Source organism: Acomys minous (assembly GCF_964271855.1).
Source record: "Acomys minous genome assembly, chromosome: 13".
NCBI classification, from domain to species: domain Eukaryota; kingdom Metazoa; phylum Chordata; class Mammalia; order Rodentia; family Muridae; genus Acomys; species Acomys minous.
This window is the reverse complement of record NC_140495.1, coordinates 103,027,494-103,050,293: the sequence shown is the minus strand read 5'-3', so window position 1 is coordinate 103,050,293 and position 22,800 is coordinate 103,027,494. Positions and strand designations below refer to the sequence as shown.

The 22,800-nt window shown below is 47.5% G+C and overlaps 2 protein-coding genes across 3 annotated transcripts in view; both read right to left on the bottom strand.

Annotated features, from left to right (window-relative positions):
- The window catches only part of LSS (lanosterol synthase), an 88,645-nt gene that overhangs the window by 37,522 nt on the left and 28,323 nt on the right, over positions 1-22,800 (bottom strand). The gene's annotated exons all lie outside the window — the stretch shown is intronic.
- The window catches only part of MCM3AP (minichromosome maintenance complex component 3 associated protein), a 48,467-nt gene that overhangs the window by 4,855 nt on the left and 20,812 nt on the right, over positions 1-22,800 (bottom strand). For both annotated transcript variants that reach the window (XM_084752430.1, XM_084752429.1), the window contains exons 11-27: positions 21,521-21,681; positions 20,445-20,686; positions 19,925-20,124; positions 19,072-19,172; positions 17,246-17,377; positions 16,813-16,926; positions 15,270-15,422; positions 11,499-11,696; positions 7,292-7,360; positions 7,077-7,211; positions 6,326-6,479; positions 4,747-5,005; positions 4,437-4,534; positions 2,900-3,290; positions 2,138-2,395; positions 1,282-1,411; positions 528-731 (exon numbers count right to left, since the gene is read on the bottom strand). In XM_084752430.1, the coding sequence (XP_084608556.1) occupies positions 528-731; positions 1,282-1,411; positions 2,138-2,395; positions 2,900-3,290; positions 4,437-4,534; positions 4,747-5,005; positions 6,326-6,479; positions 7,077-7,211; positions 7,292-7,360; positions 11,499-11,696; positions 15,270-15,422; positions 16,813-16,926; positions 17,246-17,377; positions 19,072-19,172; positions 19,925-20,124; positions 20,445-20,686; positions 21,521-21,681 (2,999 nt within the window). The remainder of the gene's footprint in view (positions 1-527; positions 732-1,281; positions 1,412-2,137; positions 2,396-2,899; positions 3,291-4,436; positions 4,535-4,746; positions 5,006-6,325; positions 6,480-7,076; positions 7,212-7,291; positions 7,361-11,498; positions 11,697-15,269; positions 15,423-16,812; positions 16,927-17,245; positions 17,378-19,071; positions 19,173-19,924; positions 20,125-20,444; positions 20,687-21,520; positions 21,682-22,800) is intronic.

The following is a 22,800-nucleotide window of genomic DNA, read 5'->3' as shown; positions in this document are numbered from 1 at the left end:
CTTAGCTACATGTCTCTACCTAGAAAATTTAACATAGACTTTCAAAATAATAAGCAATGAAGCCAATTTCAAAGGATAAAACTTAGGAACATCCTATCTAGACTTTAGTCTGTCTTGTAAAAGCTTATACTTTTTAAAACGTATTTTTAGTTACATATAGGGGTGTGTTCATTTGAGTAAGTGCACATGAGTGCTCACAGAGGCCAGAGGTGTCAGAGCCCATGGAGCTGGAGTTACAGGTGGTAATGAGCCATCTGATGTGGGTATAGGTACCAAAATTAGGTCCTCTGGAAAAGCAGCAAGTACTCTTAACCTGAGCCATCTCTCCAGCCCCAAGCTAATCATTTATAAATGCCGGACTTTCGTTTCCTTCCTTCCTTTTCTTTCTTTCAGTAGTCTCATCACTATAACCATTGGTGGCCCAGCGGCCCCTCTCTGCCACTGGCTGTCTTGACTTAACTGAGCCACAGTCAGTCTCCCTCTCCTGCAGGAAGTGGAGGGAGTGACCCAGGAGGGGACAGACGCACCTCTTGTTCTCTTCTTTCTCTTCCAGCAGACTGCTGGACAGACACTGTGCCAGGAGCTCTTCTGCAGAAGCCCCTCGCATCAGGTCCTCTGTTCTGAGAGCCCGCTCTTGGCCACTCTCCGCATTCTTCTTCCCTTTGCGGTGCACATGCATCAATGGGGTAGGGAAACTGCTTGTAGAAGGATGGAAAGATTTCATCCCGGAACTGTAAGCACAAGCATGGAAGTCCTTATGGTCAGGAAGGATGGAGATCACAACACGGCGCAAAGCACACACACAGCTGGACGCATGCTCACTCTGAACAAGAGCCTCAAGCTCCATGCTCACTCCAGACTTCCCCCAAGTCAAGGAACAGGGCAAGAAGAGAAAGCACCTCTCGTACTATGTCAAGGGACACTGTTGACCAGGTGTGCTGGCACATGCCTTTGATCCCAACATTTGAGAAGCAGAGACAGAGACAGAGAGACTTCTGTAATTTCAAAGCCAGCCTGACCTACATAGTGAGTTGTGACAGCATGCGTGCTAAGCATCATGTGGTATCTATGAACTGCCTCCTCCCACTCGGGTTGGCCTGTGCTCATCTACTGAATGGAGGGAGAGGGGCGCAACTGCTCTAGAAAGTGCCTATGCTGTGGGAAAGACCTGTGCTTTGCAGGCTTATCAGCACTGGTCTACAACAGGCTAGGGTTAGTGTTCCAGATGTGGTACAGCACGGTTTACAACAGTGACAGAAAACACACTGAACATGGCCTCACCGTCCTTGACTCAGCTGCAGTTCCTTCTGGGTCTGCATTCTGGCTTGTTCCCATGACAAGGGAACATCGTATTTTCTTGAACCATTTTTGAAAAAATATACACATATCTGACCATCTTCACTCAGCGCCTCTGAGAAAACAGTACAAAGACAGATTTTTTATTTTTTTATTTTTATACATATAAACAGTTAACAGATGAGCAATCAGTATTTGGTTAAACCCACCCAGGACAAACCTGACTGCTACAGTACTTCTGTGCTATAATGGGACATGCACTCACGCAGACTGTGGAGGAGGGGCTAGAACAGCTCTTGGAGCCACAGCATCCCCTCGGAGCCAACCTAGGCGCCTGAGTCTATGTTCTCCTAGAACCTTGTTTTGGTTGTTTGGTTTTTGGAGACAGGGTTTCTCTGTGTAGCCCTGGCTGTCCTAGATCTCACTCTGTAGACCAGGCTGGCCTCGAACTCACAGAGATCAATCTGCCTCCGCCTCCCAAGTGCTGGGATTAAAGTCATGTGCCACCCCACACCCCCAGCATTGTGATTGTTTTTGAGACAGGGTCTCTCTATGTAATCCTGGGTGTCCTTAAACTCACAGCAATCCTCCTGAGTGTTGGGATTAAAGACATGGACCACCATTCCAGTCAAACCTTACCTCTTCCCAAGATTTATAAGACTTTCCTGGTCTAATTTTAGCAAGAGGGGAGATGGATTTGTTTGTTTGTCTTGCCAGAGCCACACAATGAAACCCTATTTAAAAAACTGACTAACTAAAAACCCAATGTCCCTGTTTTGTGAAAATTAGACCAGGAAAGTCTCAAGAAGCCCCAGCCCCCAAAGCACTGAGAGACAACTACCTGCTGTGATGGGGAGCCTGGGGGGTGTCCAGTCACTCAGCCTGTGGTTGATGCATAAGGTGATGATGTCATCCCAGGGGATTTCAGCCACTGGAGGTCCTGACTCCTGGCCTGGAGAGAGGCTCTTGCTCTTCCACTTTTGGTATGTTCTGCACAGCAGGTTCTCCACCTGGGACTGGAGGACAGGCTGGGTCTGGCACAAGCTGGGAATCTGGGAGGTATACTGAATGACCATGGAGCACACAGGGAGCCAGGGTGCTGCAGAGAAAGGTATAGGGTTTGACCAAGAATCAATGAACACGGAATATTATTAGTGCTCTATTTCTTTAGCTACTGTGTAGTTAAAAAATACAGAAAATCTGTATGTAAGGCCAGAAGCTCTGCTAGATAATAGTAAACCAGCTCCCCAGCCCCCACCAGTGCCATAAACACAAGAGCCCCTGCAGCACCAGGTTTGAGGGAGCCTGGGCCACCTGTGAAGTCTACCCCACACAGCTCACAGGCCACCCCACCCCCAGACACAGTAGGCGCAGTCAGGCTTTAAAAGAACACTGACAATCTCAGACTGTCCCAGGGAAAGGACAACAGCTCCAACTCTATAAAATCCTGTTTCCTTCTAACCCAGAAACCCAAAGGTTAGTGGAGGTAGGTGTCCAGTAGAGGGGGACTGTGGACTTTACACCAGAACCCACCCCCTTGCAGTGTCTCTAAAACAAGAACAGGCGGCTAGCCCTCCCGCCCTCACTCAGAGTGGGCACATACCCCCTGGGGGTGGAAGGTCCATCTGTGGAAGCTGGAACCCAAGCACAGCTTGCTTCAGCCAAGCTAGATGTTCTGGTGAGTTCCACTGCACATGAGGAAGCAGCTGGCTGCCCCCCACCTCAGAAAATTCCATGACAGGCCAGGAGATGTCACACAGCTGCTCAGAGGACACCACAGAGGCCAGGAACTGCAGCACACTATTGAACAACTCAATAATGGCGCTAGGTTCCTGGGAGGTCAGGCCACCCTGGCGCCTCTCTCTTCGGTCGTGGAAAAACCGACCGCTGAACTCACGGCTGATCCCATCCTCAACATACTGAATAAGGGTCTGGCAGCAAAGGTCTAGGGCTTGAGGGCACCGGGAGACCAGCCACTGGACTGCTCCAGAAACCTGAGGGACAGGACAATGGGAGAGACTTAGTCAAACAATTCAGCATCAGTTTAAAAAGTTGTTTTCTAAAGGGGCTTAGCACTCTTCACATGGCTGTTTAAGGAAAATGCCTCAGGAACAAAATGTCAGTCACTATAGGACTGCATAGGCCTCTCTGCACTTCAGCTTAGATTTTCTAGAGCTATGGAGATGTGCCTCTCAGATGTGCCAAAGAGGGGCCATGAGTCTTATCCAACTAATCAGTGGAGCTTGCAGAGCCTCCTGGAAGGACCTTGAAGCTGGCGGCTTCGAGGATGCCCAGGCGCCTCACACCCTGCAGCTACCTCTTCCTGTAGAACTACTGTTTAGTTTTCATGTAGTGATGGAGAGTCAGCCTAGGACCTTTTATATGTCAAGTGTCTGTGTGTACCACTGAGCTACAGCCTCAGGCCATCTAGTTAGTTTTACTAATCCCTACACTTCTTTTCCTAAATAATTCTCAGCAGACCTTTACAGGAAATCTCAGGTAATATTATTTCCTTATATTTTCCAAGAGCAAGCACTCTAAAAAAATAATTAGGTAAATCTGGCATACAGATATAACATATAAATTACATTATAAATTCATAAAAGAAAGCCAAAAATGTTTATGAGTAATTTAATAGCTGTTACTGAAAGTATAACTATGGGCAGTTTTTAAATTTTATTTTTATTAGAAAGTTATATGTATGTATTAAACATAAAACTAAAAGGAAGTCACTATTATAGACTGGACGCGATGGTGCATGCCTATAATCCCAACAGAAGAGGCAGAGGTAGCATGAGTTCTTGGTTCCCATAGGAACCTAGCAAATTTGAGGCTAGTCTGCCCTACACGATACTCAGTCTCAAAAACCAACCATACAACAACAAAAAACACTAATATAAAATTCAAGATAGAGCCGGGTGCAGTGGTGCATTCCTATAGTCCAAGCACTCGGGGGGTAGAGGCAGGTAGATCTCTTTGAGTTCGAGGCCAGCCTGGTCTACAAAGAGAGTTCCAGGACAGCCAAGGCTACACAGAGAAACCCTGTCTTGAAAAACCAATAAATAAATAAATAAATTCAAGATAGATGGGAAGAGAAAAAAACAACGTATCTTGAGAAACCTTTAAAAATGAAACTTTACCTTCACTGTGCCTTGTAAATCATTGATAGAATCGGGAATCTCAACAACAATGTAGTCTGAAATCAGCTTGGCTGAAACCAAATCCTGTAGCATCAGACCTTTAGGAGAGACAGGGAACAGCCCCATGCAATAGCGTTCATTTGCACATGTGACACATCCCAATGCTAGCCTTGGCCCTCCATGCAGTGCCCAGAACAAGTAAGGTTCTAGTCCCCCAAGTTCCCAACACTGCACGCCGGCCGTCCATCAAACTCGAGCCCCACCCACTTATCATTCACGCTGGATCATGAATGAAAGGTTCTTCACACACCATCCTCCACTTCCTTCCCCAGGGAGTCTCCTCCGGAGCTGGGCACGAGAACCACCAGTGGCAGTGCAGGCTGGGAGGGCTTGGCCTGAAGGAGCTGCTTGAGCTGCAGTAAGGCCGAGAGCCAGTACAGGTCCTCCTCGGCTACATCCTCACTCTTCACTCTGGGGGGAAGCAGCAGCATGAGCCCGCTGGCTCCCAGGAGGTCCTTCCGCGTCTCCACAGCATCGAGGGCACTGTCACTAAGGGTGCCCTGGGCCACCTGCAACAAAACCCAAGGCATCAGGAAACAGTCTGCCTCAGCAAGAACAGCTGACGTGTTCTGTTCGCCATCCGTTCAGCGTGCCCTGCAGAGTCCTTCCAAGACAAAGCTGGGCCGGGCATGGTGGCGCACACCTTTGATCCCAGCACGCACAAGGCAGAGGCAAGTGGATCTCTGTGAGTTTGAAGTCAGCATGATCTACGTAGTGAGTTTCAGAACAGCCAGAACTATATAGTGAAACCCTGCCTCAAAAACAACAACAACAACAACAACAAACAAAAACAACAACAACAAAACCCTCCATGAGACCACGGATTCCTGTAAGAAACTGCCTTCTCAACAGATACAAAAAACTTCAGCTAGATTTATGTTTGACCACATTACGATAATCATCCAGGCTTGCTTGTCCTTTGGTTACCATCTAAACCTACCCTAACAGAGCTTCTGGCCAACTTTTAAGGGCCCTGTTCAGGTACAGTCAGCCAGCCTCAGTTAAGATGCCTGAAGAGGGGCTGGAGAGAGCTCAGCAGTTAAGAGCACTGGCTGCCCTTCAAAAGGCCCTGAGTTCAATTCTCAGCAACCACATGGTGGCTCACAACTATCTGTAGTGGAATCTGATTCTCTCTTCTAGTGTGCATGAAAAACAGATCACTCAGACAACATCAATAAATAAGCAAACAAATAAATCTATCTTTAAAAAAAAACATGAAAACCCGGGGGTAGTGGCACACGCCTTTGATCCCAGTACTGGGGAGGCAGAGGCAGGTGGACTGCTGTGAGTTCGAGGTCAGCCTGGTCTACAAAGTAAGTCTAGGACAGCCAACACTACACAGAGAAACCCTATCTCAAAAAAACAGAAAAAACAGAAAAAAAAAAAAAAAGATGTCTGAAGAAAGCACTCCCAACAAGAGACCTAGGGAAATAGACAGCTGAAGCTCTGAACACCCAGATCCTTAGGCCTTCAGAGAAATAAGGTGACACATCTATCTGCTGGAGAGGCTGTGCCAGGCTATCTTTCAGAATACAGGATAAAGACAGATGCAGGTGTTCAGAGGATCCGTCCATGTGGTTTGACATCCGTCGAACAAGAAGGTAAAGGACAGAAGAGCAGGCATCACGGGAAGATTAGAGAAGAGGAAGGACACGAGATGGAGGGGAAGGAAGGACATGGGAGAGGCGGGGACAAACAGAAACAGTACCATGATATTGATTTACAAAAACACTACAATAAAACCCATCATTTCAGTAACGTGTGAAGGAGAGACAATGAAAGCATGAAGGTAAGTACATGGGGGTGGGGGGGGCCCGACTGCCACTCACCTTTATACACACACTGACAGACACAGTTTGGTCCCCTTTACTACTGAGTGCATTGAAAACACTGAGTGTCTGGATATCACCGGCATCACTGTGTGTGTCATCCACCAAGCTGTCATCTCCTGTGAACTTGACCTTTAACCAGTTTTCTAGTATTCTGTAGATAAAAGAAAACAACATTCGAAGAACTCTAATTTTAAAATGAACTACAGAAATCTTCAGGAAAATAAAAGAAATACCATATGAATATAGGGTCACAAATACCAAAGCTATGGTAAAGCTGACCTGTACAAGACAGGTTATTATTTTAAAATGGAGAAAGGACTTCTATCCGGTTATTTATTTGAGTGGGTGGAAAGGACAATCATGCAACTGGCTAATTCTAATGCGATTTAAAACTGTGACCCAAAAAAGGAAAGGGACCTGAGCAACAGAAACCATGCCTGGAGTTAAAACACCTATTTCAGCCATCAGCCGCTCTATACCAGCATCACAGTTGTTAAGACTATAATTCCTGGGGCTGGAAAGACGGCTCAGCTGTTAAAGGCTAGGCTTACAACCAAAAATATAAGACTATAATTCCTAGAAGTGATCTGGTTACATAAAATAGCATCTTATCATTTCTCAACTTCTTAAAATGTCCAATGTTTTTTTCCTAAAGGGAAACAGACAAAGTATAAACTAATCCCTTCCAAAAATCTTAACTAGTGACGTCTTCTCCGGATCAGCACCCATACTCCCGACTCCGCCTGACCTGCCAGGACTCTCTGGAGTCTGCTCTTCTCCACCAGGCAGCACCAGCACCAGTTTCCAAAACAGGTGCTCACTCTTCCCAGGGAGGTGCTCAGCCACGAAGGACGGCAGGTCCAGAGGTGCCCACGCAGCGTTACTGGAAGGGACAGATCACCATGGGTGAGCCAGGGTACAGTCCGCAAGCAGGGACAAATACGGACAGTGAGACGGACAGACCTTAGCAGCTGCTGGTGGAAGTGCTGAACCTTCATCTGGTGAGCTGTCTTGTTTCTAAGCTGCCGCAACCTACAAAGAATAACAAAAGAAAGACTAAGTCTATAAAAGGCTACTTTCAACCCACAGAAAGGGATTAGTAGTATTTACTTCCCCCAGACCCAGGAATGGATTACATTGTTTTGAGTCACTGGTCAAGGGATCCCATAGGCTACTGCCAATGCTATTGGTTGCCCTACAACCTGATGGTAAGCTCCTACTGCTAAAGACACCACATACTTGTGTTCTCAAACATGGAGAAATGGAGCTGGTGTTTAACTTGGAACTCACAGTGATCCACCTGCCTCTGCCTCCCAAATGCTGGGATTAAAGACACACATCACCACGCCCAGTTCACAATTATCAGTCTCAACAAGCTACGTACTTTGTGGCTACAAGGGTGACATGACTGTAAGATAACACCGACTGGTGCAATAGTGGTGCAAACGCAGTGGCTGTAACCAAACACTTTTGCTTGGATTGGAGGCTTGCTCCATAAGATGGAACCCATACCCGGCACTATTAATGAGGCCAAGGATTTGAAACTACATAGGTCATGGGCCCTAGGGGGGAGCCTACTACTATTAGTCTACAAACCGAATACAGCCCCAGAATGACTCCTGAGGACATACTCCTATACCCATACATCAGTCCACTGACCAGTTCTCATCAGAGAAGCTGCTTCTTCCGGTAGATGGTAATTAACTTAGACTCACAACTGGGTAATGTACAAACAGGGAGAAACTTTGGAATTCTCAGCTCTAAATGGAGTATCTCCATCAACTCCCTTCTCTCAAGGCTCTGAAATCTATGCGCAACAGGAGGTGGGAAGATTGTTAAGAGACTAGATGTAGCCAGATGGTGGCGCACACACCTTTAATCCCAGCACTTTGGAGGCAGAGGCAGGCCGATCGCTGTGAGTTCATGGCCAGTGTGGTCTACAAAGTTAAGTCCAGGACAGCCAAGGCTACACAGAGAAATCCTGTCTCCAAAAACCAAAACCAAAACCGAACAAAACAAAAAAGGAGACTAGAGGTGGGGGCTGGACAGATGGCTCAGAGGTTAAGAGCACTGTCTGCTCTTCCAGAGGTCCTGAGTTCAATTCCCAGCAACCACATGGTGGCTCACAACCATCTGTAATGATATCTAATGCCCTCTTCTGGCCTGCAGGTGTATGTGCAGATAGAGCACGCATATACATAAATAAATAAATCTTTAAGAGAGAAAGACAGAGAGAGAGAGAGAGGGAGAGAGAGACAGACAGACAGACAGACAGACAGACAGACAGACTAGAGGTGATGAATAAGTCCAAGGATACAGCAACTCACAGAGATAACAGAGCTGATAACACATAAGTTCCTCGAGTCTGTGACAGCTTGTACAAGCTCAAGCCAGACAAAATGCCGGCATGAGGAGGCAGAAGTAGGCACAAAGTTCAAGTCCTGATCAAGAAGCTATTTGCAATTGATAGATAGCTCTGGGGAGAGAGAAACCCAGTTTTCCCTACTAGAATAACAATGTGTAAATCAACCGCACCCCAGGGCAGACCTCAGGCTTAGGGGTAGCTGACCAACACAAGCAGACTTCATGGCTTTGGTTTTGTTATTGGTATCTTTTGTCTTGCTTTTAAGAGAGAAAGAACATGACATTAGATTACGGATCTGGGAGGAGTTGGGGGAGAAGAAAGAATATGATTAAAATATACTGTATAAAAACCTTAAAAACAAATAATAAATAGTATTTACTGATGTTTGAGTGAAAAGTAATTGGTCACTGTTTTCCGGTGGAGAATATTTAACCTCTGATAAACTAACAGGTCAGCCAAGCCCATCAAGTGCCTGCTGCTGACTGTGGGCTGGCTATGAGAAATAGACAAACTCCTGCCCTTCCAGAACACGCTCTCACGGGAGAGAAGAGCCTCTGCGATGGCTCGTGTGGCTCACAGAACATGCCTATGGGGCAGGTGTGGTGGTGCATACCTTGAACCCCAGGACGTGAGAGGCAGAGGCAGCGATCTCTGAGTTGAAGGCCAGCCAAAGCTACACACGCAGTTAGACCTTACCTCAAAACTCCAAACTAAAAAGCAGAGCATGCCAATCTAGTGGGCAACCACAGCGCCCTTCCAACGGTCACAGAAAATGAAATATGAGCCAAGACTTGAAGGAACTAAGGCAGCTAGCACAACAGCTTCTGGGGGGGCGGGGGCAGCACAAAGTGGGGATGGCCAGGATGTGGCTCCACCAGACCTGGCGTATTTGCAAAGAGCAGTGGAGAGTGGCCATGAGGTAGTGTGTTGGAGTGGAAGGCTGGCTCAGCAGTTAAGAGCGTACACCTGCTCTCGCAGGGGACCCACTTCAACTTCTGAGACCCACTTCAACTTCTGGCACCCACATTAGGCGCCTCACAGCCATCTTAACTCCATCTCCAGGGGGACTTGGTACCTCTGGCTTCTGTGCACACTAGAATTTATGTGCACACACATACACATGATAATAGAAAATAATAAAAGTAAAATTTAAATAATAAGAATATTTAAAGGGGGGTTAGGATCTGGCCCAAGGTACAGAGATTTAAAAGTAGCATGGGAGCATTAGTAAGAGGCGATACACACAGTGGTGCATCGGAGGACCCCTTTACTGTGGGCGGTATACACAGTGGTGCATCAGAGGACCCCTTTACTGTGGGCGATACACACAGTGGTGCATCGGAGGACCCCTTTACTGTGGGCGATACACACAGTGGTGCATCGGAGGACCCCTTTACTGTGGGCGGTATACACAGTGGTGCATCAGAGGACCCCTTTACTGTGGGCGATACACACAGTGGTGCATCGGAGGACCCCTTTACTGTGGGCGGTACACACAGTGGTGCATCGGAGGACCCCTTTACTGTGGGCGATACACACAGTGGTGCATCGGAGGACCCCTTTACTGTGGGCGGTACACACAGTGGTGCATCGGAGGACCCCTTTACTGTGGGCGGTACACACAGTGGTGCATCGGAGGACCCCTTTACTGTGGGTGGAGGAAGCTGGCTTTCAGCCATGGTCTAGGGAAAGGCCGTTGCAGAAGGAAAGTCCTGGTCTGAGCGGAAGGTACATTCCAAGGATGGAGCTAGAGGAAGGAGGACTGAAAGACAAAGCCAAGCCTAGGATGACGAGCAGCAAAGGTGCCTGTGAGCTGAAAAGGTCACGGGCAGTAAGAGGAGAGCAGGGTCTGCAATACAGGGAAAAGGAAGCAGGCTCCTACCGCATCAGGGCTGCTGTCACTGACGGACACACGAAGGCACAGGGACAGGGAAGGTAAAAAGAACAGTGAAAGCTGGGTGGTACACGCCTTTAATCCCAGCCCAAGGGAGACAGAGGCAGGTGGATGTCCGTGAGTTTGAGGCCAGCCTGGTCTACAAAGCGAGTTCTGGGATAGCCAAGGCTACACAGAGAAATCTTGTCTTGAAAAGCTAAAACAAAACACAGGTTATGTTTCTTCTGGCCATCACAGATGATCTCTCTGAGCATTTCCTCCTCGGGTTTTATCTGGTCCATCAGATCCCTTGGTAAGCTCGTGTGCTGCATGTAAGTGTGATGATGGTCTGGCCATTCTCTGCAGGGGGGATTAGTGTCTGTACTCTGACCCATGGCCGCTGTGCATGCCTGGCTTCCTGAATGCATAGTTTCTTGTGACCTTCACTTCCCAATCGGGGTGCCTATGGCACTTCCACTCTGTCTCTCTAGGGCCTGGCCATTGGGAGGCAGGATGGCTATGAAAGCCCTTTGCAAAAAACCACACCGCTGCCAGCTACAGAGAAAAACTGAGCCCAAGATGGCTATGACTGGACAACTTGGGCCTCAGGAACTGCTCTGCTCAGGGAGACTGGGAGGAACAGCAGGGAAGGCCTGGCTGAGGAAGACACTGAAAGAGAAGATGAACAAAGCGTGAGGGGAGCAGTGTCTAGAAGCAGAGAATTGGGCTGGACTTAGGAACCACGGATTCTAAGTCAATCCACTAAGAGACCCTGAGTCTTTCAAGGTCACGCAAAACTGCCTTCAAGCTGTATTCCTATGTCTGGCCTTGCCTTCTGGCCCCACCCATCTTCATCCACAAACCTACCAGTCTAACTTGCGCTGAAAGTAACTGGGGCATGGAGCCCTGAGGACACGCCGCTGAGCACTGACCTGGTACAGGAGATGCCCACTTTCCCTGCATGGCCCAGGTCCAAGAGCCCCTTGGCCAGGTTCTCCTCAGCAATGGGGCACTCTGCACTGGGCACTAGTGCCTGCAGCCGGTCATTCACGTCCACGCAGCATGGTGCTGCAGGGAAGGCCCGCATCTGACGCCGGAGTTTCTTCCGGGCTGCAACAGCTTCCCTCCACCTAGAGGACAAGCAGCATATTATTATTGGATGGAGTGTTTAAGGCTCAGTCCGCTGGGAAAAAAATACAAAGTCCACTATAATAATATGGAAATGTGGTTTTTGTTTGGTACAATATTTTTTAGATTTATTTTGTTTTCTTTGTGCATGAGCGCTTTGCTTGTGTCCACGTCTGTGTACCTCGTGCATGACTATGGATGGCTGTGAGCCAACATCCATAGTGACAGGATGATGGGAGCTGAGCACAGGTCTTCTGTAAGAGCAGCAAATGTTCTTAATCGCTAAGCCATCTCTCTAGTCAGGGACTGTGGTTTTGACCATTTATTTAAGATAGATTTTTTTTCAGCAAGAGTGCTAAAAATGAAAATTAATCACAAAGCCAAGTGGTGGCAGCGCACACCTTTAATCCCAGCACTCGGGAGGCAGAGGTAGGCAGATCACTGTGAATTCGAGGCCAGTCTGGCTTACAAAGTTAGTCCAGGACAGCCAAGGCTACACAGGAAACCCTGTCTCAAAAAAAAAAAAAGGAAATTAATCTCCATTAAAATGTGGGCATGATAAAAAAAACAAGAGCAGTGAGCAGTGAAACTAAACTGCCAGACAACATGCATGTGAACAGACATGTAAGATGTTAATTTAAACAAGAGGGGCACTGAAGCACCCTCACAGCCACAGAGAGCGTGTGAAAGTCAAAACAGTCAGCCACCTAAGGCACAAACACTCTCCATGGCACATGACATGCCACAAAGATTGGGCCTCATCTTTCTCTTTCTCTCTCTCTCTTTCTTTCTTTCTTTCTGGTTTGGCTTTGGTTTTTCAAGACAGGGTTTCTCCTATGTAGCACTGGCTGTCCTGGACTCTTTGTAGACCAGGCTGGCCTCAGACTCACAGGTATCTATCTGCCTGCCTCTGCCTCCTGAGTGCTAGGATTAAAGGCATGCGCCACCATGCCTGGCTTTCTTTTTAAGATTTATTTATTTTTATGTGCATTGTTGAAAGATTATTAATATTTAATACTGATATATAAGTTTAGTAAAGCCACAGTCACAGACATTTCCCTGTGTCTACTACAGCTAATAAACAGCAACAACTGGTTTTTTGTTTGTCTTTTGGTTTTTCGAGACAGAGTTTCTTCTCTGTGTAGCCTTGGCTGTCCTGGACTCACTTTGTAGACCAGGCTGGCCTTGAACTCAAAGCAATCCACCTGCCTCTGCCTCCTGAGTGCTAGGATTAAAGGTGTGCACCACCACGGCCCGCCCTGTTTTTTGTTTTTTGTTTTTGAACTTTATAACGTAACAAAAGTGATATGAATCCAGTAAACAAAATGAAACTTCAAATTTCATTTTCTGGCCTAAGATTTCTTAAACTTTTCTATTTACAATACCCTTTCCACCCAAGAAATGTGTATATAACCCCTGGTTTATAGGTATAAGAAATAGGTATACAGCCGGGCGTGGTGGCACACGCCTTTAATCCCAGCACTCGGGAGGCAGAGGCAGGCGGATCGCTGTGAGTTCAAGGCCACCCTGGTCTACAAAGTGAGTCCAGGACCGTCAAGGCTACACAGAGAGACCTTGTCTTGAAAAACCAAAAAAAAAAAAAAAAAAAAAAAAAAAAGAAATAGGTATACAAATTAAACATCTATTCATAATAAGTCAGAAAGAAATATATTTAAAACAACTCTTTGGTGTATGTAATTCTACCATTTATTGAATATGAAAGCAAATTTGCATCCTAAGGACATAGATATGCTTATCTGTCTAACAACACAACCCAAAGTTGTGCCAATTTGATAGGCGCTGAGGGATAATAAGAAAATATCAAGACTCTGGAACTTTTTCATGGGCTGGAGAGATGGCTCAGCACTGGCTGCTCCTCCAGAGGACCAGGGATCAATTCACAGCAACCACATGGCAGCTCACAACAATCTGTAAGTAATTCCAGTGTCAGGAGAGCCAAAGCCTTCCTCTGACCTTTTCTAGACTGTTCATGCACCGCAGGCACACAGCAAACAAAAACACATGCAAGCCAACACCTCCACACGTAAAATAATAAATAAGTCTTTTTTTTTTTTTTAATTAAGATTCTATTTCTATAATGTAAAGCTTTGTCTGTGCAGGAAGGGCCCTTTGGGTCCTAGTACACAACAGTGCTGAGTCCCAGGCAGTGTTGGTTGGCATGATGCACGCATGGCAGTGCAAAGTCCGCATGCTGTATATTCCGAACCAAGTCTGCAGTGAGTGTCACAAGGCAATGCCAAGAACCACCCAGATTCATTACACATTTGATTTTGAATTGGTTTTTGGTCATTGCATATTTACTATTGTCCTTATCTTGTTTGCAACCCCCATAGTCAGTTATACAACCCCACAGTTAAGAAGTTTTGTCCTAGCTGGGCGTGGTGGTACATGCCTTTAATCCCAGCACTCTAAATGCAGAGGCAGGTGGATTGCTGTGAGTCTGAGGACAGCCTGGACTACAAAACGAGTTCAGGACACCCAAGGTTACACAGAGAGACCCTGTCTTGAGAACCTCCCCCCCCCTCCCCTCGCAAAAAAGAAGAAGTAGTTTTGTCCTAGACTTGTGATATGCTACATAATACTTTCTCAACATAATGAGAAAAATCTTGTCCAAGTAGCTACTACCCAGTAAGCCAAGAAAGCAGACACTCAATACTGCAGAGTGTATTATGCTGCTAAGCTACAGCAGTGGAAAAGTCAGAGGAAGTAAGTACATTTTCAACTCACAGTAAGTTTACCATGATGTAACTCCATCATAAAGAAATGTCAGCCCCGGGGGCTGGAGAGTTAGAGCTGCAGTTAAGAGCACTTGCTGCTCTTGCAGAGGACCCAGGTTTGGTTCCTAGCAATGTGGCAGCTCACAACTGTCTGTAACTCCAGCTCCAGAGAATGTGACACTCTTCTGACCTTCTCAGGCACTAGGCATGCACGTGATGCACATACATACATGTAGACAAAGCACTGTATACATAAAAGATAATAAAATAAATCTAAAAGATAAGTGGTTAGGGTTTTGGTTTTAAAGAGAGTACCAGTGCTTATGTTTGGGAGAGTCACCCACATTAGTGAAGCCATCACGGTCTATTTGTTTAACGTGTTCACTGACATTTCCCTGTGTCTAGTACAGCTAATAAATAGCAACAACTCTGTAAGTATTTGTTCAAATACAGGGCAGCCATCCTAACCCTAATCAAATGCCTTGAGAACATAAAACATGCATGTATGGCCACTATTTCTGAAAGTCTAAGATATTCACCTTTACAAAATATTCTGAGAGCCTTTCATCATTGGCTAGTGGAATTAATAGCTCATATATAACAAACCTGATGGCCAGGCGTAGTGGCGCACACCTTTAACTTAGCACTCAGGAGCCAGAGGCAGGTGGATCTCTTGTGGGTTCGAGGCCAGCCTGGTCTACAGAGTGAGTCCAGGACAGCCAAGGCTACACAGAGAAACCCTGTCTCAAACAAACATAACCAACCAACCAACCAAACACCAACCTGATCAAAGACTTCCGTGTAGGTGAACTTTATCTCTGAGAACATGGAACTCACCGCTGTAGATACTTGCAGAAGCACTGGAGTTCCTGGAGTGTCTCTTTTGCAGTCTGGAAAATTTCCTCAGCAAGAAACACATCCACTAGGTGTGCACAGACAGCTTCACAGCAGCGCGCTACTCGGACTTTCTGGTCTGTCTCTACTGCACTCCTAGAACACAGAGCAGTTAGTGTAGAAGCAGCTACACCAACAATTACTTACACTTAAGGGCCAGCTTTGAAATTGCAAGAATCTGGGCTGGGAATGTGGCACAGCATCTCTCCTGCTTCGTTCTGTGTCTACTTGGCACAGAGTGATAAGAAGAGAAACTTCAAGTGAGACAATGCCTCCATCAGATTGCCTACATGCAAGTCTATAGGGCATTTTCTCCATCAGTGCTTCGTGTGAGAGGGCCTAGTCAAATGGGGCTGGTGCTACACCTGCAAGCCAGGGGAGGGCACCAAATCTCATTATAGATGGCTGTGAGCCACCAAGTGGTTGCTGGGAATTGAACTCAGGACCTCTGGAAGAACAGCCAATGCTCTTAACCGCTGAGCCATCTCTCCAGACCTCCCAAAGAAATATTTAAATAGCAATGTTCTATCAAACAAGGCAGCAGAAAAACTGTCAAGTACACTTAGTCAAAAAACTGAAGTAATCCTAAACAGAGGGCCTCATTCCCAGTAACTCACCCTTGTAGGTGCCAGAGACATTTGGACTAAGGCAAACTCTGAGACACTAGGAACTGCAGGAACTTTCTCACATGGCATCATGTTTTTGTTTTTTGTTTTGTTTTGTTTTTGTTTTGAGACAAGGTTTCTCTGTGTAGCCTTGGCTATCCTGGACTCGCTTAGTAGACCAGGTTGGCCTTAAACTCACAGATATCTGCCTGCCTGTGACTCCCTGAGTGCTGGGATTAAAAGAGTATGCCACTGTGCCTGTCCTAAACCCTGGATTTTTATTTGGGATTAAAAATAAATTCACTAGGCTGGGTGTGGTGGTCCATGCCTTTAATCCCAGCATTAGGGAGGCAGAGGCAGGCAGATCGATATGAACTTGAGGCCAGCTTGGTCTACAAAGCAAGTCCAGGATAGCCAAGGCTACACAGAAGCCCTGTCTCAAAAAATCAACAAAGCAAAACAAAAACACCGAAAATCAAAGAAACCTAACATACTCCAGAAGTTTTAGAATGGTTCCCTTACTTGAAAGATGAAGGCTTATGGCCCAGTATAGAAAGGATTCTACTAGAAAATTTGCTAAACACACATCTCATGCATCATGCAGGGCCCATGATAAGGAGTCAGAAACAGAGGGCCTCCCTATGAGAACAGCATGTGACATCTGGCTGTCTGAAAGATAAGCTTCTCATGGGCATGGCAGTACATGCCTTTAATGCCGGCACGTGGGAGGCTAGGCAGATGGAGCTCTGCATGTCTGAGGCCAAGGCCAGCCAGGGCTACAGGGAGACCTTGCTATGCGTACCTGTACTATACCAGCCCAGCCACAGTGCTCCTTCCTCCTACCACACTCCTTGCATTCAGGACACCAGCACTTTACTCACTTAAACTCCTGAGAGCAGGTTTCCCACACACACTCTGTCACCATAAGTTCTGTCAGCTCTGCAGCCAGGCCCTCGCTCAGCTGGGTTAATGCCAGTTCTCTCTCTTGCTTCAACCTATGGGTATGAGGAGAAAAAAAAAAGCATAAAGATTATACTTAAGAATAAAAAATAAACGAGGGCTCGTTCAGTGGTTAAGAATGCATAGTGCTCTTGCAGAGGACCTGAGCTTGGGTCCCAACACACACATACACACACACACACACACACACACACACACACACACACACACACACTTCCCTAAGTCAAATCATGGGGGTGCTGAATGGCCTAACAGGGTTCCGAATGGCAACATAGCGAATAGAAAGGGGGATCAGAGGTCAGGGCTGGTACAAACTGGCCTCAGTGTCCAGCTGCAGGAGCAGGACACACTCACCTTTCCTCTTCAGCCCGTCGCTTTTCTTCCTCTCGTCTCTGTCTTTCTATGGACACTTCTTCAGCTGCAACATGCCTCAAGATGCCTGTGGTTGCAGCTGCTATCAGATCCTCCACAGCAGCATCTGAAACGCTTTATGAAACAAGGCAGACGGCATTCACACCCGGAAAAAAGTCAGCCACCTTCACTCTTGCCATGTGAGAGCTGTTTCTGGTTTGGTTCTGATTTTTTGTTTTTGTTTTTGTTTTTGTCTTTCAAGACAAGGTTCCTCTATGCAGCCTTGGCTATCCTGGACTCGCTTTGTAGACCAGGCTGGCCTGGAACTCAGAGATCTGCCTGCCTCTGCTTCCCTGAGTGCTGGGATTACAGATGTGAGCAACTATACCTGGCTGAGTAAGCAAGTTCTAAAACCAATTAAAAAAATATAGGAGTAGATTTATTATGTCTCTTATGGTAAACAAATTTATTTTTGTAAATGAAATGGTAAACTAGTTTTATAATGCAGTTGCTTAGATCGGGAATGAGAGAGGCGCTAACATGGTTAAACTAAGATCACAAACAAGGTAAGCTACAACTCCAGGCCCTGGTGGTTATTTGAACATTTCTGTGACAGTCTGGTAGACAGACTGAGATCCAGGCCAGCCAGGGCTACAAAATGAGGTCCAGTCTAAGCATAATAATAATGATAATAATAATAATAACAACAACAACAACAACAACCAAACAACAACAACAACCAAAGAAAAAATGTAAGACATAACACTTGTAGAAGAAAACATGAATATTTCCATGATAGTGGGCTTGGCAGCAATTTCTTAGATACAACCATAAGAGCTCAGACAACAAAAAAAGAAGTAAGACTAATCAGAGCAGCCGGGCAGTGGTGGTGCACGCCTGTAATCCTAGCACACAGGAGGCAGAGGCAGGCTAATCTTTCTGAGTGGAGGCCAGCCTGGTCTCAAGGAGACATTGTCTCAAATGCCATGCCGCCCAGCTCCCTGGGGAAAAAAATCAAGGCTAGGGCTGGAGAGATGGCTCAGCAGGTAAGAGCACTGCTATCCTCCTAGAGGGTCTCAATTCGATTCTCAGCACCCACATGGCACCTCACAAGCACCTATAACTCTAGTTCTAGGGGAGCTGATGCCTTCCTCTGGCCTTTGCAGGCACCAGGCATGCACGGAGTACACACACATACACCCAGGCAAAACACTCAAACCATAAACTTTACAATAAACAAGCCAGCCAGGTGTGGTCCTAGCACTCCCTAGTGCAGAGGCAGGCAGATCTCTGAGTTTGAGGCCAGCCTGGTCTACGAAGCAAGTCTAGGACAGCCAGGGCTAGACAGAGAAACCCTGTCTCGAAAAACCAGAAAAAAAATAAAAGTTCTTTTAGGGCCAGACATGGTAGCACACACCTTTAATCTCGGGTGGCAGAGGCAGGCAGATCGCTGTGAGTTCGAGGCCAGCATGATCTACAAAGTGAGTCCAGGACAGCCAAGGCTACCCAGAGAAACCCTATGTCGAAAAAGCAAAACCAACTCACCAAACAAGTGAATAAATACAATCTGAATCATTTAAAAAAGGAATGACAAATGGAAAGAACACGCTGATAAAGGTCAGAAGCAGGAGAAACACCATCCACTCAGAACAGAGGGACCATGTCTGCCTCAGGGAGGTCAGAGGCCTTGAACGGGCTCTGTGGGTCTTAACCACATACAGCTGGGTGCTGCTGACACATGACAACAGCCTTATAAGGAAGGACATGATTGTGCCCAGAGAGCAAGTATCAACCGAGCAAGAAAGGCTGGCACGCCAGCTGCCACTCACCCCAGAGCTGCCGCTGCGTAGGCCGCCCCAGCACTGCTGACTTCCTCACAGTCTACCTGCAGAGCTTCCTGGATGAGCTCGTCCACCACCTGCACCAGGTCCTGCAGCGACAGCAGCACAGGGTTAAACCATAGTGTCTGCCTGGGCTGAAGACATCTTAGTGGACATTTGTAAAGCTTTTCCCAGTAGAGCACAGGGACCTTAGTGCAGGGTCTGCACAGTTCTTCAGCAAGCTCTTTAAACAACGTAAAGGCGCCTTCCAGAAGGGCTGGGGCAAGCCTGCTGTTGTCTGCCTGTAGGTGACCTCCACAGCCCTTTTATACATCATTTCTTCTTGCCCACATCAACCCCTTCAATTTCTGCGGCCATTAGGCTTTCCCTCACAACTCCCTGATCTTCACGTAGGGCTAGTGCCCAGCATCTGCCCGAGAGGCCAGTGAGACACAAGTTCCCACTTGTGCAACAGACAAGCTCTGCTCAAAACCAAAAGCACCTTCTGTCTAGTCACAAAGCAGTGCTGTGACCCCATAGGCCCTGGTCAGCCCACTTGCTGGGTGTCACACACGAGCCAGTACCGACTTCAGTCCGAACACACATGCAGGATTCAGCTCCGCACTGTGGTAGGAACCATTTTAGTGCAGTTCTGACTGCTGTGATGAAGATGGAGCCTCTGCAGCTACCCTGAAGGCAGTGGCCCTGCCCCTCGGCCGCCCAAGGCTATTACCCTGGGTGGGTCTACCTATCCTCTTCCTCACCTTCCTGCCTCTGGCTCCTACCTAATGAGACCAGACAACACAGTGCCCTTCCACAGAATGCGTATCGGCTTTGTGAGGCTGTAGCTTGCAGACCCTACCGAGTCAGAGTACACGGGTGTGGGCTTCGGAAGCGGCAGCTCAGGCTGCACAGAGGACTGGAAAAGGCTGGGTGCCACAACTGGGGTCAGCGATGAGGCATGAAGGACGGAAGTGGATGAGGAGGCAGGAGGCGGCTGTGGGTGGACAGCCAATGGCGGCACATCCACCTCTGCCTCATACTCCTCTCCTCTCCCGCCACCTAGAAAGAAACACACAGAGGCTGAAGAACCACACAAGTACCATCTCTGGGAAAGGACAGCAGAGCTATCCAGACAGAGCCTGCAGGGTGGACTGACCTCCACAGCCATCCTAAGGGCATGCGGCACAGGATGGTGCATGCTCCGTATGGAAACTGCACCGGGGCATCACAAGCCCTAGCAAGGCCTTCAAACTCCAAATCCAGGCAAAGTAAGAGATATTTAAGCACCTGTCCAAGAGCCAGGCCTTCAAACACAAGGACAGAATCTTCTGGTGACAAGGAGGCTGCCAAGAGGCTAAGTGCACTATAACTTCACTCACCTGCTGTGTCTCCCCCAGGTCTCTGCGTGCAGATGGACAGCTCCGTAGCCAGGCTCTCTCCCACGTACTTATTCTGGGCGTTAAAGCTGCACACAGGTGTATGACGAGGGACGGGAGGCAGTGGCCCTCCATTCACGACCTCTCCAACTGACACCGTCAGCTTCTGGGCAATAAACACTGACTTCTTGGCCTTGAATAACCCCTCTGGCTCCACGAAGGCTGACCGATTCAGCTCAACACAGCTACCCAGACCAGAGAGCCCAGAGAGAGGAGTCAGCAGGGAAAGGGGCCAGCCATGCTTCCTCAAGCCCAACTAGTAGGTCCCCGAACAAGGCAAGACTGGACAGACACGAGAAGGGAAGAAGTCCCCTGACACAGGACACTAACAGCCACACGTAGATGACACAAGCACCTCTTTCAAGGATGGCAGCCCACTCACTCAAAGCCACAGCCCTTCCCTGAGGACAGAGCTGGGAAAAAGACCTGCAGGAGGCCGAGGAGACGGTCAAGTAAAACGGTGCCACTTGCTGGGAGACAGTTTGTGAGCTCTGACAGTCTCCAAACCCTGACTACAGGTATGGAACACGCCGACATGGCCTGCTGGTATTCCCAGTTCTGCTATCAGGAGTGAAGGGGCAAACATGGGTGAACAAAGGCATCTTAAAAGAACAAAAGAGAAAAGTCTTAATCTTTATCTTTAGGTAACTGTTGGAAAACATTGGTTTGGAAATAATAAAGAACTTGGTCTGGTTCTTTTTACTCCCAAATCCCTGGTTGTGCACACCTGTAATCCTACCACTTGGGAGGCAGAGGTAAGTGGATCTCTGTGAGTCTGAGGCCAGCAAGTCTACAGAGCACGTTCCAGGCTAGGCAAGGCTACACAGTGAAACCCTCTCTCAAACACAAGAACGGATTTGGTCTGGCCTTGGGAATACCCCCGGTTTCACAGCAGGGGAGCAGCACACAGAAGAGGCCTCCTCAGAGGCCCAGCAAGTAGACCTTTATCAGAGTTAGACAAGATAGGGGAGGGGGCACAGAGGAGAGGAAAGTAACAGGTGCAGTCTCGGCTCTCTTACCCATCAGCTACAGTGAGGCCATGGTAGTTGAGGAAGCTTGTCGCCTCTTCACAATCCCTAAACAGCAGCATGCGGACAACACCATCCAGGGGGAAGACAGTAGAGCGCTGTGTGCTTACGGTGTATGCTACATTGAGGGCCCGGAGGGCGTCCTTACGAATCTGAAAGAAGCACGCCAACAACGCAAGCTCAGAGAGAGTCTTTAAACAAGACCAGAGCCAGCCAGTCGTCGCACAGTCCTGAGCTCCTGCCGCAGCTCAGCTCCTGTCAGCCAATGAGGGCCCCGGGCTGACCGACAGTCAGATGCTCAGGAAAGAATACTATATAAACTGTCCCAAAGAAAAGGATAGGGATGAAGTTTTATTTATAAGAAAAACTGGCGTAAACTTCGAACCCCTACCCAGATCTAGCCAATGGACAGGACAGTCTCCACAGTTGAGTGGAGAGTGGGGTCTGACTTTCACACGTACTCTGGTGCCTCATATTTGACCACGTCCCCTGCATGGGGAGGCCTGGTGGCACTCAGAGGAAGGACAGCAGGCTACCAAGATGAGACTTGACACCCTATGAGCATATACAGGGGGAGGAGGTCCCCCTCAGTCACAGTTATAGGGGAGGAGAGTAAGGAGAAAATGGGAGGGAGGGAGGAATGGGAGGATACAAGGGAGGGGATAACCATTGAGATGTAATATGAATCAATTAATAAAATAAAATAAAAAGAAAAACATGAAAATCTTAACAAAATTTGTTAGGATTCTGGCCTCTGGGTGCCTATGTCACTTGTCTTCTCCCAGTGTTCATTAATTGCCAACAACACTCCTCCAGAGTGCATATGTGCCTGGCTGTGTTCCTAATGCTCAGAGTACAATGCAAACAAAACCAACAAAATTCCCATTTCCACACTACTGATATGCTAGGAAAGAGACCAGAGCTATAAACGGTCAGTACATAAAGTACACCTCATAGTAATTATGTATAACAAAGAAGAAAGGCAGTCTGAGGGAACTGAGCACCAGCAGATCAGGGCGAGCTCTGCCTAGACAGGCAAAGAGGAAGGCATCGTGGCGCTGGAGCTGGGCTACAAGAGCAAGAAGAGGCCTACGACGGGAGGACCACGGAGGCCACTGCCAGTGGAAAGGTTTCCTTAAAAAGTTCCAGGCTTTACTTCTTTACAGTTACCTATGGCAGCCAACATCATAGTAACACACTACTCATTTGAAAAATCCCACTACTCCCTTCCTCCTTGGCTGCTGAGGACAGCATCATCATGAATGACACAG